Raw genomic sequence first — 18,267 nt, forward strand, 5'->3', positions numbered from 1 at the left:
AGCAGATGAATAATCATTTCCTTTCATTGTAATAGCAGATGTTCAATCAATGAGTGAAATGCTATGTGAGTGCCCACTGTGAGCTGTGAGAAACTAAGAAGAATGGGAAAGCCTCCCTGCACCCAAGGACATCACAATTGAGTTGGAGGGAGAAGACATATACCAAAATGTTACAATGCAACGTTCTTCATAAGAGAGGAACAAAGTACAATGAAGTCAGAGGCAAATTAAGAAAGGTTTTACAGGGCATAGTATTCCAATGTAAAGATGGAAGAATTATTTTGGTAAAAGAAGTGAAAATCCTGAATTCTAGAGTTGGCTGTACCAGCAACCGTGTGACATAGGACAGGGTTACGAACCTTCTCTGAGTTTCAGATTCATCATTTTTCCAATTAGGACGAATTTCCCAATGATTTCTAAGATAACTTCTGCTTTTATAACAAAAACTGATACCGTATTTTGTGCAAGAACTGATCTAACTTCTTCATAGCTACAGATCAGATAAAGATTGTGTGTGTGTGTGTGTGTGTGTGTGTGTGTGTGTGTCTGTTAAACCTTAGGATACAAATACAATTATTATCATCCCCATATTTCAACTGAGGAACTGAAGTACAGAGAGATAAAGTAAATTTCCTAAAGTCACACAACTAGGAATCAAATCCAAGCATTCCCCACCCCGTACCATTTGAGTGAAATTTTGGATGGTTTTTAGGATTTTATAAGAAATAACTTTTTAAAGGAGTACTTTCCAGAATGGAAACTCACCAAGAGCAAAAGCAGAGAAGTAAGTAAGCAAGAGAGCTTTACGGAGGCCACACATGATCCTGGAAAGAGCAGGTCTTAGAGTAAAATTACAAGAGTTGGAATATTGATTCATTTCGTGACAGTGATAAAATTACTTGAGCTTTAATTATCTATAAATTAAAGATAATAACACATTCCTTTTAAGATTGAAGTAAAGATCAAATAAGATAATCATGTAAAATACTGAACAGCGTCTGGCATGTGGTGGGAACCTAATAAATTGAAGCTATTACTACTAATAGATGAATAGCCTAGTTTGACCAAAATATGTCAGAATAAGGTGAGAACTGGACAATAATTGGCTACAAAGGTAGTTAGGATACAAGTCGGGAAGATCTTGAAAACCTGGCTAGGAAGTTGGGATTTTTTCCAGTCACTTAAGTTTTCAAGAACGGAATTTTGTATGTCTAAAGCCAATATTAAAATTGTTCAAGGTTTCTGAGCACTCACTTCATGTGGTGGACAGGGGGAGATGATACTGAAGGAGGATCCTGGGCTAGAATATAAAATTGTATGGAAAATAATACACATCCATTTATGAGGCCACTGGCTCTGACCTCTCAGTTTACGGGATTGTTGAAGTTTCTGGATAGAAAGACATATTGTTATATTCAGATGTGTCAATTTCTAAAAAGCTGAAAATATAGAAAGGAATTTTTAAATACGAAATGATTGAACTGCCTTTATTCAATTATCATCCAAAGTTTGATGTCAAATCTATGACATCTCATTCTGAGCAAATGAGGATGTGTCCAGGAAAGAAAGAGACAGAAAAAAAAAAAAGTGAACTAAATAAGTAAGTCTGAATTCAACCCAGTGGACCCTTGTAAGTTAAGATGAATGTGGAGTCAGGCAATTTTACCAATAATTTATTATTCAATGTGTTGAATAATAAATATTCAACACATTTGTTGAATAGGGGCTATATGCCTTACACTTTGCTAAGGACGTCACCTACTTTATTTCAATTAATCCCACAACTAAGTATTTCAAATACGTATATTTTAATACTCATAGCAAAGCATTTTATTGTCACCATTTTTCAAATGAGAAAACAGATTCAGAGACATTAAGTATTTGCCAAAGCACACAGAGATGTTAAATGGCTTGAACCAGGATTGAAAACCAATCTTTGTTGCTCCATTACTTAGTACAAACTAAATAAAGCCAGTCACTGCTACTTCTACCCACATGTTGACCACCACCGCCATCATCACAACCACTATCACAACCACTGTCACCATTATGACTCCCACACCCACCTCTTACAATACTAGTATCACTATCATGACTATCACCACCACCAAAGCCAACTACAAATACCAACACTATCACCACCGTCACCACCACCACCACCACCACCACCAGCAACATCAGCACAACAATCACACCACTAGTCCCACCACCACAACCCTCTCCATCACCACAATCATCTCCACCCCCACCATAGGACGACCATCACCACCAGCACCACAACCACCATCACCACCATCACTATGGTCACCACCAATACCATCACTAATAACAAGTACCTCCATCACTGACACTCCCTTCTGCTTCTAAGGAAGATTAGTTTCTTTTAACCAAGTATCCTTCCAGGAAAAATACCTGATGTCTATAAAAATCCAGGAATAAATTTATTTCCCAACTTCCCCCTGCACGAAAGGCACGTACTCATCAACAATGTTCCCCTCCCAGGACAATTGTCCTCAATAGTTCTACTACAGATAACGGCTAAGATATTTTTGAGATTAAAAAGACCAGAATTAGTCCTATTTTCCATGGTCATGCAGTAATGTATTTAATAAACAAAGAATATTTCTACAATTTTAAAAGAATAATGTTTATAAGATGAAGTGAATATTTGAGGGGAATGATTCTAAAGCCTTGAAGTATGAGCCATAATCCAGCATCGTGGACCTAGGAACTTGTGAGAAATGCAGAGTCTCAGGCCTCACCCCTGATTTGATAAATCAGAATCTGCATTATAACAAGAAATGCAGGTGATCTGAGGCACCTCAAAATTTAAGAAGCACTGCTCTAAATCCCTTAAATCTATCATTCTGCATATAACAGTGGATGATTTTTGTTTGTCCGTATTTTTTGAAGAGCTCGACTCAGACACATAACAAACATAACATTTCCTTTTAAATAATAGTATAAAACTGTTTTCAGAAAGCTGAGAATCTAGCTGGCTCATCATTTAGCAATGAAAATGAAAACAGGTATTCTTTCTGAGAAAGGGGAAAGCAGGCTGCAATCGTAGGAGAAGAAATTTTGAGTCTATGGGAAAAGAATATTAGGAAAGGGTTAAACAACAAGGTAAAATAGGAACAGATATTTGAAAGAAACAATAACAGGGAAAACATAGAACAGGAATAAAGAGGATACAGGAAAGTGCTGCCCCCCTTTGAAGTAGAGAAGGGAAAGCTGGTAAAAGCTGACACTAAGTGGCAGAGGCTGTTAATGAGTTCTGAAGACACGTTTTTCACCACCACCACCCCCATATATATATATATATATATATATATATATATATATATATATATATATAAATCTGTAATCAATATAGTACTCTGTAGTCAATATCTGAGGACCATGGTAACAAGGGTAGTTTAAGAATCACCCCAGGGATGAAATACCGATTTCTCATAGTTCCGTCCTCTCTTTTAATCCTTGTTCCTACTCATGATCTTTCCCTTTATGTAGAAAAACTCCTCCCTCTTTTCAGTATCCACCTTTGAAACACGTGTGCACCCTCATCCCGTCTTCCTCCTTGAGGAACATATGCAATTAAAATTAATTTCCGATGTATTTATAGATGCCCACCGTGGGCCTATTCTTCTGTCATTTAGAATCATAGCATTTTTAAGAAATTAAAGAAGCCTACCTGAAGTACAGCAGTCCGTCTGATTTCACACCCCTTACAAACTGGGGTCTCTGTTCTCTCCTTCTGTCTCCTCCTGCCAGGCAAGATCGGGGCCCGTTGACTCCAAATTCTATAAGAATATTTTCATACATATAAGGCCTCAATTTTAGGATCTGGGTCAATTGTTTCTCTTCCTATTTTTATTTTACCTTAAAAATATATTTTCTTAGTATTTTATACTGATTCCATTTTCTTTTCTACACTTTAAATGCCCTAGCCATGTAAATTATTATCAAAATGACATTTTTGCTTTAACTCTGAACTGGAAACAATGTTATAAATGTTTAAACACAATATCTAAAGAAAAGCTGTGTGGACAATCTATTCTACTGTTACGTGATTTCATTCATGTATATTTACCATGAAACGTAAAATGTCACCTCTCATTTTGTACTAAAAAGGGGTAATTCTATTTCTAGGGCATGTAAAGCTCTGTTGTTTCTAACACTTGCCCACCCACACCAGAGTCTGTTAGTGCCAGAGTATCAGATTTCAGAGAGACGATAACTAGTAAAAACAAATCTCTTCCCAGGCAGAATTAATCCCCTCTCTTCTGAGCTCCCAGGGCACGAGAACACACTTCTGTTGCAGATCTTTGAATTATTATTAATTGTTTAAATGGTTTGACTCCTCCATTAGACTGTACTGTGCCCGGGAGGCAAAAATCCACTGTAATTCAGATGGCTAGGTGTTCAGTTTTTGGTTAGTTGAAACAGAAATTGTTTTTTGAAAGAGTTTTTTGGGAGGCTGTCATTTAAAAATATGTCAATCTGTATAGAATTGCCAATTAAAATAATCTTATGCTTCACTAATTATAATCTATAAATATATATATATATATATATATATATATGTGGGGCATAATTACTGAACAAGGCCAGTTAAATATATATTACTGTATATATATATATATAATTAGTATATATTATAATATATGTATTAATAAATGTTTATATATTATATATATTAGATATAGTTTATATCTAATATATATATATATATATATATTAGAATCTGCCTGTTTTAGAATCTGAACTCCTTTGTCAAATCATTTAACTCATAAAGCATCAGTCTGTACATCTGTAAAACAGGAATAATAATTGTACCTACTTCATAGAGTTAAAATGAGGTAATACATTAAAGTGCTTAATATAATGCCTAGGTTATAGTGGGTAGCAGTTGTTCCATAAAGCAAAATCAATAAAGCTATTGATTTTTAATCAGAAAATGGAAAACTAAGAATCATAAACATTAAAGACAAGTTTTGCATTAGTACTGAGGGAAGTTGTATATTATCTTGCATTTTAGCACTCAGCCAACACATCGTGAGATGACCCACGCTGAAAGGCTAATGCTATGTGAGAGTTCTCTCCTAATTTAACTTCATATGGACCAGCCTCCAAAGTACTGAAAAGTACCACTGCCTATCCCGTATTGCAAGCCAGATAGATACCTCCTGTCTCCCGGATTCCTGAGCACAGACCAAATATGAGTAAATTACAGAAAGCCTTTCACAAAGAAATGCTCACACACATTCATACAAAAAAAAAAAAAAAGTAGATTTCTGACCCAAGTGGTATTCATTTTCGCTTCACGAGGGGTGAAGTGGCACTGTGTAAGATTTTTCACTAGGGAGCTCCAACTGGCTGGCTCCTTCTCATTCACATCTCAGCTCAAGGAGAGATTCCCCTAAGCATCCTAAGGCAGCACGACCCATGCCTGACTCTCAGCCCTCTGTACATGGTCTTCATACTACTGCCAGTATCTGAAATTAACAACTTATTTCTTATTTTATTATCTATCTCCATCCTCCCACTAGAATGTAAACTTTTTAAACTCAACCGGTCTTTATTTATTAAACAACTTCATAAATGGATGCATACATCAATTTGCTTCTGCAGTTTTTTTCTCCTGGCTTCTGGATTTCCCTCTAGAATTCTCTTTAGAAGCTAGGAAATACCTGGATATTTCCCAGATTTATCAGCGATGGAACAATTAGTTTCCACTGCGAGTTAATGATGGATGCTCCCACCGTCCCCTCGTACCCTGAGTTATTTATTTATAAAGTTAACAGTTAACCCAAGTGAAGTTTATAGAAGTACAACCTGAAAAGACACTTCCTAGTTTAAGTGGAATTTATTTTTTCCCTGCCAGGAGACACATGCTGCAGAGAAACACAACTGTGTTTTACCCTTAGAAAGATGAAGAGAAAAAAGACAAAGAGACACTTAGAAAAGCATCAGCTCCTATTTATGTAAAAAAAAAAAAGAAAGAAAAGAAAAGAAAGAAAGAAAAAGAAAAGAAAAAAAGGCCAATAATCAAAGCAGGAGAAAGCTTGATCTATCAGGTGGAAGTTCAAATCATTTCAAGATGAAAATATTTATTTTTCACCAAGGCAAATTATTATTCTGTCTGTCATGATGAGGTCTGTAAATCTGTGAAGGGTAATTATATTAAGGATAATTACCAGCTGTTGTCTATTTGGAAGGAGGCTACAAGAAGAAGAAACAAACGTCCTCAAATAGACTGTGGGCTTCTTGAGAGTAGGGGCTTCATATTATATTTTTTGGGTCCCCATGGGTGGCTAGCCCAGTGTGTTTTGACATAAGGTAATATTAAATATGCATTATATTGCCAATACATACATATGAGGGATTGGACTGGATTTCAATATAAAGAAAAACTTGCCGATTGGGGAGTAAACTAAAGCTAGGAACTGGGTTCCTGAGAGAGGCTGAGAAATTTTTCTCTAAATGTCTTTTCAAAGGAAAGCAAACTAATCCGTTTAACCTGATAAATGATTTTTTTTCAAATAAAACAAAATGACTTTTTTTTAGTTCCTCCAAAATGTGACTTTCCTTACATTTATACCAAGTTTTAGTAGAGTGAATTTCTAATAAAAGGCAATTTTTCTTCCACTCACTGTAATTCAAAAATTGTATGATTTTTATGGAAAAGTCTCTGGGTTTTAGAACCATAAATGGAATTAAAGTGATATGGTCCAAATCCTGGTTTTGCCGATGCATAAGCCTTGCTCTAGAGAGACACAGCTGAGAGGTCACTCAACCTGCCGATAGTTAGTGGCAAAACTTCCTCAGCAGTGAGAATGGAGGGTCGGAGGACTACAGTGGAGTTTACATCAAAAGGCTATACTTCAGCACCCAGACGTGGAAGACAAGATCTACAACAAAATTATTCACTCTAATTTATTATCTGCCCAAAGGGGAATTTTTTTTTTTAAAAGAAGACAGGCAGAAGGAAAACGGCAAAGTCTCATAAAGATAGAGAATTTTAATCATAAGTAATCAGTGAAAATACCAGAAATGTGTGATTGCCACATTTTAAGATGATTTTCTGAGTGCTCCTTCACTGAACTAATTTCACTAAAAGATTTATTTGCAAATACAAGGTATTCTATTTGAAGAGTGGCTTATTATAACCAAGTATCTTAAGATATTTGAGTCAGAGAAAAATATACACATTACTTTGCATCTCAATACGCACCTATGTAGATAGAAGAGACACAAGCTTCCAGAAACCCTGCTCACTTGTCACTGACGATGAACTTGACTATTTTCTATTCTACTCCACTTCGTTTTTAAAAAGTAGTTTGTGCACACTAAGTTGATTTCAGAACCAAAGCCTGGTTTTAAAGCGTTTCCAAAAACACTTGCTAATTCCTCTTACCAGACCATCCTTAGTTTAATACCCACCCTCCCAAATCAACAACACAGTATCTACAGAGAAAATACTTCAATAGTGTCAAGACAGCAATAGAGTTAAATTTCTGTAAACTCCAAGTGCTTCTAACAGGTGCAAACCCCTTTGGTGTTCAAAAAACGTCTGTTGCTGACAAAGTTAATTTTATCCTCTTGCGAGGACCAGAGAGCCTTGTCCTTCATCCTACTCCTACTGTGTCACCTTCCTTGAAATCTTCTGCCTACAGAGAACTCTCCTTTTCCACTCCAAGAATGTCTCTTAACCCAATTAGCACTTTAATCAGTCTGAGTCTCTTCTACTTATACCACACCCATGCCATTTTTCTCACTAATTTTGAGACTATCTAAGTTAAGGTTAAGGGCTGTGTCCTACACCCCTTTAGTAGCTTTACAGAACCAAGCCTGTCCAGCTCTCAGATTACTGGTTGTCAGTCAGGGATATAGGATGCCCTAGGATTAAACTCCAACAGAAAAATCTCCCTGTGCTTGCTGTGTCACACAGTGCAGAAGACAGCAGCACCCTCCCCTTGGCAAAAATTGCCCCGATTCAATGTTATTTCCATGACTTGGGCGACAACAGGGAAATTTTCAGTGTTAGCCCCCAGCAGTTGACGATAGGAGATACTCAAACAATTTGAGTAATTCTCTGCTTTTTTTGCACAGAGAAGGGGTAATTAATGTTCTGAACGATAATTCATCAAAGAGGACATGGTCAGGTGTTAGCTGGTTAGCAGCAGCTGGGAAGCAGGGAGCTACCATTGAACTCAGGACAGATGTCAAAGCGTGGTGAATATTCGTGTCTGAGCCTGAATTCAGAAGGTTACTTGTACAGGTGTTGTGTGTGTGTGTGTGTGTGTTCCTTTATAAAATTCCTCTCCCCATTGCCCAGCTTCCTTTCCTAGTCACATTTTTTACGGCTAACAACATCATTCCCACTTAGATCCCCTAAATAAAGGGACTCTAGAATATTCCCCTGCAGTGGGGCGGTGCTGTGGGGTTTGAATGCATGGTGAGTCACACACAGCCCTCGAGGTCACCAGACTGGAGGTGGCAGGGAAGTGGGGGGGGCTATGGAGGGGAGGGAGAGCCTGGAAAAACAAAACCCCTGGAAGGTCTGGTGGGCACGCTGCTCTGACCCTAGAATCTCCTCTATTGGGCCCCCTGAAAGCCCCCAATCACACGAATTAGGGGTCCCTGAAGTCCCCCTAGGGTGGGAAGTGGGAGCTCCCCTTAGGGCAGACACACATGCACCTTTTGCCTATAGTAATTTCTCTCTCCAGGGAAGGAATCGGAGAACCCACGGGTGCAGGTTGCAGACCCATTCACAGGGCACCTGTCTCCTGGGTGCTTAGGAGAAAGTTGGGCAGCCCGGGAAAGTGTACCGTCTGGCTTTCCTCTTGTCCTATTTTGTTGTTACCATTATTCCTTTGGCTGAGCACACAGTGTTGTTAACCTGAACGATGCATGGCCACCTTGCAGTCCCGAGACGCACGGGATGCTGCATTCTTACAGCTCAACGCCCCACAGAGTTAGGAAAAAAGTGTCCGCTGCTGCCTTGCTCTACCCAGCTGTGAGTTAAAGGATGTTAAGGGCTGTGCGTCCTTGCAACCAACTTGCCCGCTTCCCTGTGTGCTACCGCCAGCCCGGGATGCACCCTGTCGGGACTCTGATTGTCCCGGGATCCGCCTGGCATCAAGGGCTTTAGGGGGAAAAAGGGAGGTGTCGCAGTCCCCACGTCTGCCGCTCCAGACCTCCTTCTTTCCACTCTGTCCTCACTGCGCTCATTCACTCTAGGCTACTGTGCCCACCACCAGCCCCCTACGTGGAGGGCGCAGTTCTCCCAAATCCAGCTTGCACCCCCAGCTCCGGACAGCTTGCCCCACTCCGGACGCTCTCCCAGGGCTTGCCGGACCCCCATGACCCTTCTTCTTACCTCCTGCCTCCTGGCTTCTTTTCTTGCTTCCTCTCAGCACCCCAGCTCTTAGCCAACCGTTTTCCCACCCATCGCCTTTCCACTTTCACTACCTCGCCCACTACCGACCCTCTCCACAGGCTCTCAGGTGGTGCTACCCCCCTAGCAGTGGCTGAAGGAGCCCAGGTGGCACAGTCTCCCGGGGTAGGTTCTTTTGGAAATTCACCTCCCTCCTGAATTTGCTTCCCCCAGGGAGGGGACTGGGCTCACAGAAAGCTGTCTCCGGAGATGGGCTACAGACTATGCCCCCCCCACCACCCCTCTCTACCCAAGGTCTAACTGGGGTCCCTCTCCTGCTTCCTGTGTTTACGCCGCATTTTAGTCTCCGGGACTCGTGGGGTGAGCCCCAGCCCGGACTGGGGTAAGGCAACCGCGGCCGGTGCAGCCCCACTCGCGGGCCGGGGCAAGAGGGGGTGGCGGGGAGGCGCTCGGAGCTCTCCTGCTCGCCCCTCCCTCTTCAGGGACAGGAAAGGGCTGATGGGGGCGGAAGCGACCAGGGCGGGGGGGCCGGTGCTCATCAATTCCGCAGCCACCTCCTCTGCAGCCGGGGGGGCCAGTGGGGGGAAGCAGGCGGGGTGGAGAGGGAGCGCGGGGGACGACTAAGACTCTTAAGTCGGGAGAAGTTTGCGCACAGCTCACAGCTGGGCGAGGGAAGGAAGGCGCCGGGTAGGTGAGCCTCCTGGACTTTGGGGAGATGGAAAGAAAGCATAGGGGAAAAGCAGTTGCCTTTTAGCCTGTAATACAAGCTGAGGCTGGGTTTAAACCATCACTTAAGACAGAATTAAAGTGTCAGGAAATCGGGAGTGGGGCAGGAGAGGGAGGGCTCAAGATTAACGCCGTTTGCTCTCATGTCCAACTAGGCCAGCCAGCCCCCCAGAGGCTGGGTGGGCTGCGCGGCGCGGCCGGAGGACCTTCCTGGGTTGGAGAGGTCTGCACCTCACCCTGCAGCTGACATCTCCTGCTCAGCAGACAGGGGCTGAAGCGTGAGTTTCCGAGTCTCTGGAGTCACCAACTGCGAATTTCCTTCTCTTCCAACATGAGGAAGTGTCCAGCCGAAATTGTGCTAGGTAAGGGGGGTCTGGGGGAGAGAGGGACTTAAAGCTTTGGGATGATCCCAGAAATGGTTAACAGTGGCAGTGCCCGAGGTACCTTGATTTTTATGATTATGATGATGATGATTATTATTATTGCAAACTGCAGTTTGATTGTGGTGTTGGAAGTTCTGTTGTTGGGTCAGTCTCAGCTGCTTCACTTTACTCTTGGTTGAAGAAAAGATGGTAGGTAGTCCTGGAAAGGTGCTACAACTTAAGGTTTCATATTGAAGAGTTCTCTGATTTTTTGTGACTTTTACTATGCTGTTAATGTCAATTTTTCCCTTAAAAGTTGTATTCTCCAACTTATCGGGTATGAAAATTACCGGGATGACAGTGGTGGATTTTTTCCGAAAGGTGTTTATTAACTAACAAACAGGTAATGTCGGCATCTACGTGATGTGTCATGGTTGTTCTGGATATTGGGATGAGTACAGTGGTGAATGGACTTGCTTGTTAAGTCATGTTTTACAGAGAATTATTTTCCAACAATCATTTATGCATAGCAGCCATTCTTCACACCTATTAGGAAAAATATGTTGTGTGCGTAGTTTCCAAAAGGGTACTCTTTTTTCATGATGCTCTTTCCAAGCCTGGGTGAAAGACATCAAGAAAAGCTCTAACAAATGAATTCTTCTCAAAACATTTATTTTCCTTCCTGTCCAAGAAAATCCAATCAAAGTCAGAAATCAACAATCCAGTTAGATTTTTAGCCCATCATTCAGGCTTTATTTTGCAAATCTATGCAAGAAAAGTTCTATCTGAAAGCTTTAACCTAATATTACATGGTATATGCACGACTAGAAGACGGGTTCCATTTACCGATCTTCAGGAGACCCTCATGCTATATTGACTGTAATTAAACCAAACCAAGTCATCTGTTCAAGGCTATTTGTTGAAATTATTGAGTTATTGAAAGTAAAATGTTCAAAATAAACCAAAGTGTAACCAAGTCGTTCCTGAAACTAATCTTTAAATAGCAGAGTGTCCAAGTTTGAGTGTGTCTTAAGTGATAATGGAAAGCAAATATTTCATACATTTGGACCACTTTGGCTTACCATGAAAGACAATGCCGGAATGAATGCTTTTAGTGTTGTGGGATTTATAAAATAAAACTTGTAATAGCATGTTGCTAGCCTATTACGCATTTGGTTAAAGAACTTAGCCTTTAAAAAGTTGAAATTGCTGGTTTTCTTCACTAGCATTACGAGAGGAACTAAGGTGATTAGATTTGCAAAGCATCTTTGCAGTTTAAGTCAGTGTTCTCTGTGGGCACTTATTTCTACTCAATATTTTAATATAGCTGAAAATATCCATTGGCCAGGATTTGGTTTGGTTCTATGTCTCTCTAATCTACAGTTAATTTTAGGAACTTTGGCCATAAGAATAATATTCAGTCATATTGTAAAATGTTCTAAGATTACCCACACCAACACACCGAGCAAAGTAAACATAAAACCCTTATGATAACTTATGCACAAGAACACCTAAATAACCTTAGAATTGTATTGTTTTATGATGCTTGGAATTGAATAAACTTAGCTGATATAAATATGGCTTTGTTTCCCATTTTTTTGTGTTTTGGGGACTCCAGATAATGAATGATGATGGATAGGTAAAGATAGAATTTGCCTCAATCACTTAAAGAAATGGAGCTAAATGTAAGCACAGGTGTGCCATGGCAACTCTGTTCTTGGTGAACTTCTCAGACTCTTTCAGTGTTAACATGAATGAGGATATTATCTATTGTTGGTTTTTATCAGAGTAAAAATAAAATGGAAATAGAAGACCGGTGATATTTTCAGTGATAACCTAAACCAGTGTTCTCCATCCGGGCTTCAAATTAGAATTAATGGGAGAACTTTCAACAAATATAGATGCACAGACCCTACCCCAAACCAATAATCCAGAACATCGAGGAAGGGGTCTGCATTTTGATATATTTTTTAACATGATTATAATGTGCAGCCATGATTGGGAATCATTGATTGAGATGCTTCCCGTCAGATTTGGTACAGCCTGTTAGTGTCGGAGGGTCATCGTGAAAATAAGTGCCATATGTTCTATTGTCAGTCTAATCTTTTTTTCTCTATATATATATAACTTGATTTCCAAATTAGAAGAAAGAGACTTTTTTTCTTTGATGTTAGATGTTTAAATCATACCACCTTCCAGGGGAAAAAATGTTTTCCCCCCAGAAAACAAGCTATTGAGTTTGAAATTTACTTGACTATCTAGAAAATGCTTTAGTAAATTAAGTCTACCTTTAGGAGATGTTGGAAATAATGCTTTATGAAACACAGAATTTGATCTCATTTTTCTAAGACCTGCATGATGTGTAATGTACAAATATGTACCCTTTTAAAAGGGGAAAAGGAGAAAAATAGTACCATTCTCCTAGGCACACCAACTAATATATCCCGGGTGCCAGCTATGTTCTAGAATTTTCACAGAAATTATTTATTTAAACCTTACAGTAGTTTTGTGATGTACCATCTATTATTCTGAATTACGCATGAGGAAATTAAGGACCCATTAGGTTGATGAACTTGCTCAAAGCCACAAACCAAGTAAAATTTAATATGTATTTGAACCCAGGTCTTCTAATTCTAAGTTCAATACTGTATGTGTGTATGTATATATTTAAATTTAAACACAGCATTTTTTTAAGAGCACAGATTCTGGCATGGCTCCGCTTGAGTTTTATGCCCGGCTCCATCACTTTCTAAGAAGCTACGTGATTTGGGGCAAATAATCTAACTTCTCCATGCCTTAATTTCCTTTGCAAAATGAGGTTTTTCTAATGAAAATTAAATGAGTTAATATTTGCAAATCTCTTTTGGTATGCACCTGGTGCATAGTAGGTCCTATGTAAGTGTTATATTTTTTAATGTCATTTATTCAAAAATATTTTTGATTATTATATGCTAAGAATTGCATTAAGCCTGATGTTATATCAAAAAATAATACATGTCCCTATTGTCAAGGATTTTGTGTCTAACAGAGAATGACCAATATATAATCATTCCACTCAGGTATGAGATTTCTTTCCATTTTAGTTATAATTAAAAGCATTATTTTGTGTGTCAAGTGTGTCCTTTTCAATGTTGATATGAACTTCCAGAGGTCCATATAATGAGGATTATAAAACCAATTAATAATAATTTGTGTTGTGACAACGGTGTTAACTTGTCTTCATTTCTACTATCAAAACACAGAAAATAATATTCACATGTTTCTGGCTTCACTTTATGAGTTTAGAAAACGGGTAATATGGAAAGGTTTCAGGTCTTTACATTTTTATTTTCAAGGGGAAGAATTTAGGGGGAGAGAATTGGTTAAAAAAAAAATGTTATCGGAATCTATTCCTTAATACTTCTAAGTGCAGTTTCCTTGAATTGTTTTTTGGAAAGAGTGTTGTCTGATTGGAACATAGTTTAAAAAAGAAAAGAATTTTAGGGTATGAAGAGTAAATCAAGGAGTACAGTTAAAGGTCTCTAATATCGGACTGGCTCGGCAAAAATCTATCTCATAGGAGCTGGCTATGTTTCTCCCACGGTGCCGGCAGCTCCATGCCACTACCCAGTATACATACCTGTGATACCAAGGTATAAGAACCTGGCTTTGTTCAAATAAAAAGCCTCCCTTTATTAAAAATAGCATATGAATCGGTGTTCTCTGTAAAATAATAACACAGAGACTCTAAACCTATGGAGCCATTGTTCAAAGAAGTAAAGTACCTGGCTCGGTGAAATATTTTTGGTTCTTGTAATCAATATTTAACCACTTTTTTTTTCCATTAAAATTTCTATTTGCAAGTGTATGTATGTCTTTCTTCTCTCTAAATCAAGTCTTAAGGCTACTCCCAATTGTTCCCATGGATGCTGCAATTTTCTTCCAGTTTAAGCTTTTATTACCTTTAACAAAATACTTAGGTATTCTCCTAATATTCAGGCACAGTATCCCTGTGTTACATTCAGTGTTACACAACGCAGTCAGACTTGTTTTCCAAGCTCCCGTTTTGTCACCCGCTATGCATAATCATTCAGTGATTGCCCAGGGACCCTAAGACTTAGAATCACTCTTCAGCCTGACATTTAAGATGTTTTATGATATAATCCCATTGTATCTTTCCTATCCAAGTCAAATAGAACAGGGCAACAGCTCCCTAATTCCAGTTCTAAAGCCGTAGTGACGCCACAAAAATCGATTCCAGGGTTGGAGTCCATCCTTCACTTTCAACCCTTGCGCCCTTGCCTCAAAATTGGTGTATGTGGCAGGGGAGGGGGCTTTGCATTAATGGTTCAGTTGCAGAGCTGTTTTGCTGTAGTGTTGGTTTTTCTCCTGCAACCGTAGTCCCTGCCTTTTATTTGTCTGGTAGTTCAGAATTCGGCATTTCAAATCGTAACCTTCCTCCATCCTTCAAAATGTTCTAATCATTCACCCGTAACACATCCAACAAATTTCCATTCTTATAGCTTTGCTCATATTTTAAAACTCAATAAATATTTACTAAATGTCTATTATATCCTAGTCAAGGGATATTGTGACAAATTACAGTTCCCCGCTTTATGAGAACTGGAGGAGACACGACAAACCAATAGACAATTACGCACCCGTGTTATAAGTACTGCAATAGAGAAATGCCGTAAATGCTCTGGAAGCAGGGAGGAACAGCACTGACCTGGGCTTTAGGGAAGCTTTCCGAGGGAGGTGACCCTAAAGGGGACATGACTGAGCATTGAAATGACAAGACAGAATGAACCGGATAAGGAGGGGAAGAGATGAAGAGCGTTACAAGCAGGACACCAGGCTGTAAAAAGCCCTGGATGCTTGAAACAACGTGATGATTTGGGAAAGCCAGGTACTTTAGTTGGCTCTGGCGAGGTCTGCTGGGCACCCATTACAAAGGGGTTTGCATTTTAACATGAAGACAATGGGGGTCCTTGAAGGAGTCAAAGTAGGGGACTGACATAATCAGACCTGCCATTCTCATAGATTACTCTGCTGGTAAAATAGCAGGAATATTAGACTGAAAGTAGGATGGATACAAGTTAACGGGAAGCCGGGAGCCTTACTGCAGTAACACAGGAGAAACAATTAGGGTCACCTTATTGGACATAGGAAAGAAAACGGGAGATGAGTATAGGAGTAGCTTTTGTAACAGTTAGTGAATAGAAATTGGAGGTGAGATGAAAGAGGGGAGCGACCAATTGTACGACCAATCCCGGGTTTCTTTCACAGGTAACAGGAGAGATGGATGTCATTCATACAGTCCAGACAAGGAATATTTTAGGGAAGGAAGATAAAGAATTTAATTTGGAATGTGATACATTTGGGTTCTTCATGTGATGATGTACAGTAGAAGTAGATATAGAAATTTGTGGCTCAAGAGAGAATTCTGTAGTAGAGATATAAATTTTGGGAGATGTTACGTTTACCTATTTCAGCTGATAGTATAGAAAGGAGAATTTCACCTTTAGACTACATATATATATATATATTTATCAAAGGCAGAAAATTAAAAAGAAAAGAAAAACATGTAAGTACACACCTCTCCTTATCCCTGCCTCTCGCACTGGTCTGATGGTACTTAGGTGGCATATGTATAGGTATTATAGGCAGGGAAATAACGGGACTTTCCTCCTCATATTCCCAATATAAGCCAGAGCCCTGGAAGCTATTAATCCTAAATTGTTTGAATTACCAATCATCAGCAAGTTAAGACCTAGACTTTAGTAATATCATTAAAATAATAACAAAAACAGCTACAATTCATTGAGCCCCTACTGTGTGCTGGATACAGCGATGCTCAATCACTTCCCATGACAATCCTACTGGATGTAATGAAGCACATACCAAAAGTAAAGAAACATAGACCCAGAAATCTCACATTATTTGCCAAGGTTCACGTATCTCTGAAGCAACACTCTTATTACAGTGAAAACCTGTTTGCCTGATGCCAAAAGACTACTCATTCCACTGCTGCAGTCGAATGATGTTTTGATGGTGACTTAGAGATCTTTTTATTTTAATTGGTATATATTAATTGTCCTGAATGATCAGAGCCTTTCATAACAGATGGAATAAGCAGCCCCTCTCCATGGACTTTCAAGTTATTATTTCTGGAGGCTTTAAACTCAGCTTTCCAGCTCAATGGGGCTATGGGAGCTGTAGCTATACGGAGATTGAAAGCCCAGCCTTTTGGAAAAGGCTGAAATAGTCCAGGCTAATGCTATATGTCAAGTGGACATTCTAGGTAGCTCTGTGCATAAGCAGGAATTCTCTGCACGGCAATAAAAATATGTGAAATGTGATAGAGTTCTTCTAGGCTTTCATGTCTGACCCAAATCTATTTCTATTAAGTAGATGTGAAATGAATTTATTGTAAACGTATATGAATTCGGTGTCAGTCTAATACGAAAGCTATATTTATTCTTTCCTGGCACCTAAAAGTAACAGTATTTATCCCAGGACTATACTAGGGAAAAAAAAATATCTCTCTGATAAGAATAATTTTTCAAGGAAAGCTCTGCCGTTTGAGGAAATTTCCTCCCTAGCGGGGTGTTCGCAAAGTCAACACGGGCAACAAGGGAAAAAAGAAAAGCAAATTGCACTGCTGCCAAATTTAAATTTCAAATTGGCTTGGCTCATGCATTAATTAACCCAAACTTTGGCATAATTATTTGTTTCTAACCTTATGTCTAACAGACAGAATTCTTGCAAGCGTGAGGGTGTGTTGTAGAATATGTCAGTGTTTATAGACATTGAGATGGGATCTCTTTAGCCTAAGATTCAAAGAAGTTCACGGCACAGAGAACATAGTCATGCAAATTGCTTTAGCACTTCATTCCCCGGGCGGCTAGGTCAGAACAATATTAGAACACTTCTTTATTCCTAACATCATATTGACTGCCAAGATGGTGTAAGGCAAAAATCCCAGCAACGTGGAGAGCGATCCTTGTTCCTCAAGGGCCAATTCAGGAAAAACCAGAATTTACTGAGTTGCTTTTCTTCCCATTCAAAATACAAATAATTGTGTGGCCTCCAATGAGAAAAATATGTATGCTTGCAAATTAGATATATTATTTTAATGAATAGAAAGTTCATGAGAACCTTGAATTTCTCCTTAGCTACTAAAATTTTAATAATCTTGGGCAAATTTGTGAAGTAACAACTTGGGTCAGCAAATATCAAAACTGGAAGTTATAGTCCCATGGAGAGGCATTTTAATTTGCTAAAGAGGCATCCCTAGTATTTGAGGTGATGCCATACATTTTCTTGGTAACTGGTATTTTAACCCTTTGTTATTGATTGAGTCCAGATGCTTTCATTAAAGAGGAGACCGAAGCAGAGATCATGTATTTCTCCACCAGCAGGTGACAGTGCTGCCATGAGAATTTCAGCCTTCGGACTCCAGGTCCAGTGCTCTCTTAAGGAAGTCTGCAAAGTTGCCAGGAGTCATGAGTATTTGCAGAGACATATTTGCATGAATGTCCTTATGGATGACCATGAGGAGAGTTAAACACATAAATAAGAGTGGCCCTGGGCTACACTACATCAGGGGCAGAGCCTGTATCTGGTGTCGATTCACTTAGCTTCCCACGCACCTGTCACTCAGAATATTCCCATTAATTCTAGAATCCTGCTTTCCTAAGGAAAAGCCTCGTTGCTTGAGCCTCTTTGCATAATCTCCCCTTCCACTCCCTTTGCCCACCAAAATCAATTGCCTTTTTGTTTTACCCTATCCCC

The 18,267-nt window shown here is 39.5% G+C and overlaps 1 protein-coding gene across 2 annotated transcripts in view; it reads left to right on the forward strand.

The window, feature by feature from the left end:
• The first annotated feature begins 10,019 nt into the window (after positions 1 to 10,019).
• The window catches only part of CALCR (calcitonin receptor), a 124,365-nt gene continuing 116,117 nt past the window's right edge, over positions 10,020 to 18,267 (forward strand). Inside the window, exons 1-2 of one of the 2 annotated variants that reach the window (XM_033088062.1) lie at positions 10,020 to 10,090; positions 10,285 to 10,491. In XM_033088062.1, the coding sequence (XP_032943953.1) occupies positions 10,461 to 10,491 (31 nt within the window). In that variant the 5' untranslated portion in view covers positions 10,020 to 10,090; positions 10,285 to 10,460. Of the gene's footprint in view, positions 10,095 to 10,284; positions 10,492 to 18,267 lie in introns of both variants that reach the window. The other variant, XM_033088063.1, reaches the window with a different exon arrangement.

Source organism: Rhinolophus ferrumequinum, chromosome 20 (genome assembly GCF_004115265.2).
Source record: "Rhinolophus ferrumequinum isolate MPI-CBG mRhiFer1 chromosome 20, mRhiFer1_v1.p, whole genome shotgun sequence".
NCBI lineage: Eukaryota > Metazoa > Chordata > Mammalia > Chiroptera > Rhinolophidae > Rhinolophus > Rhinolophus ferrumequinum.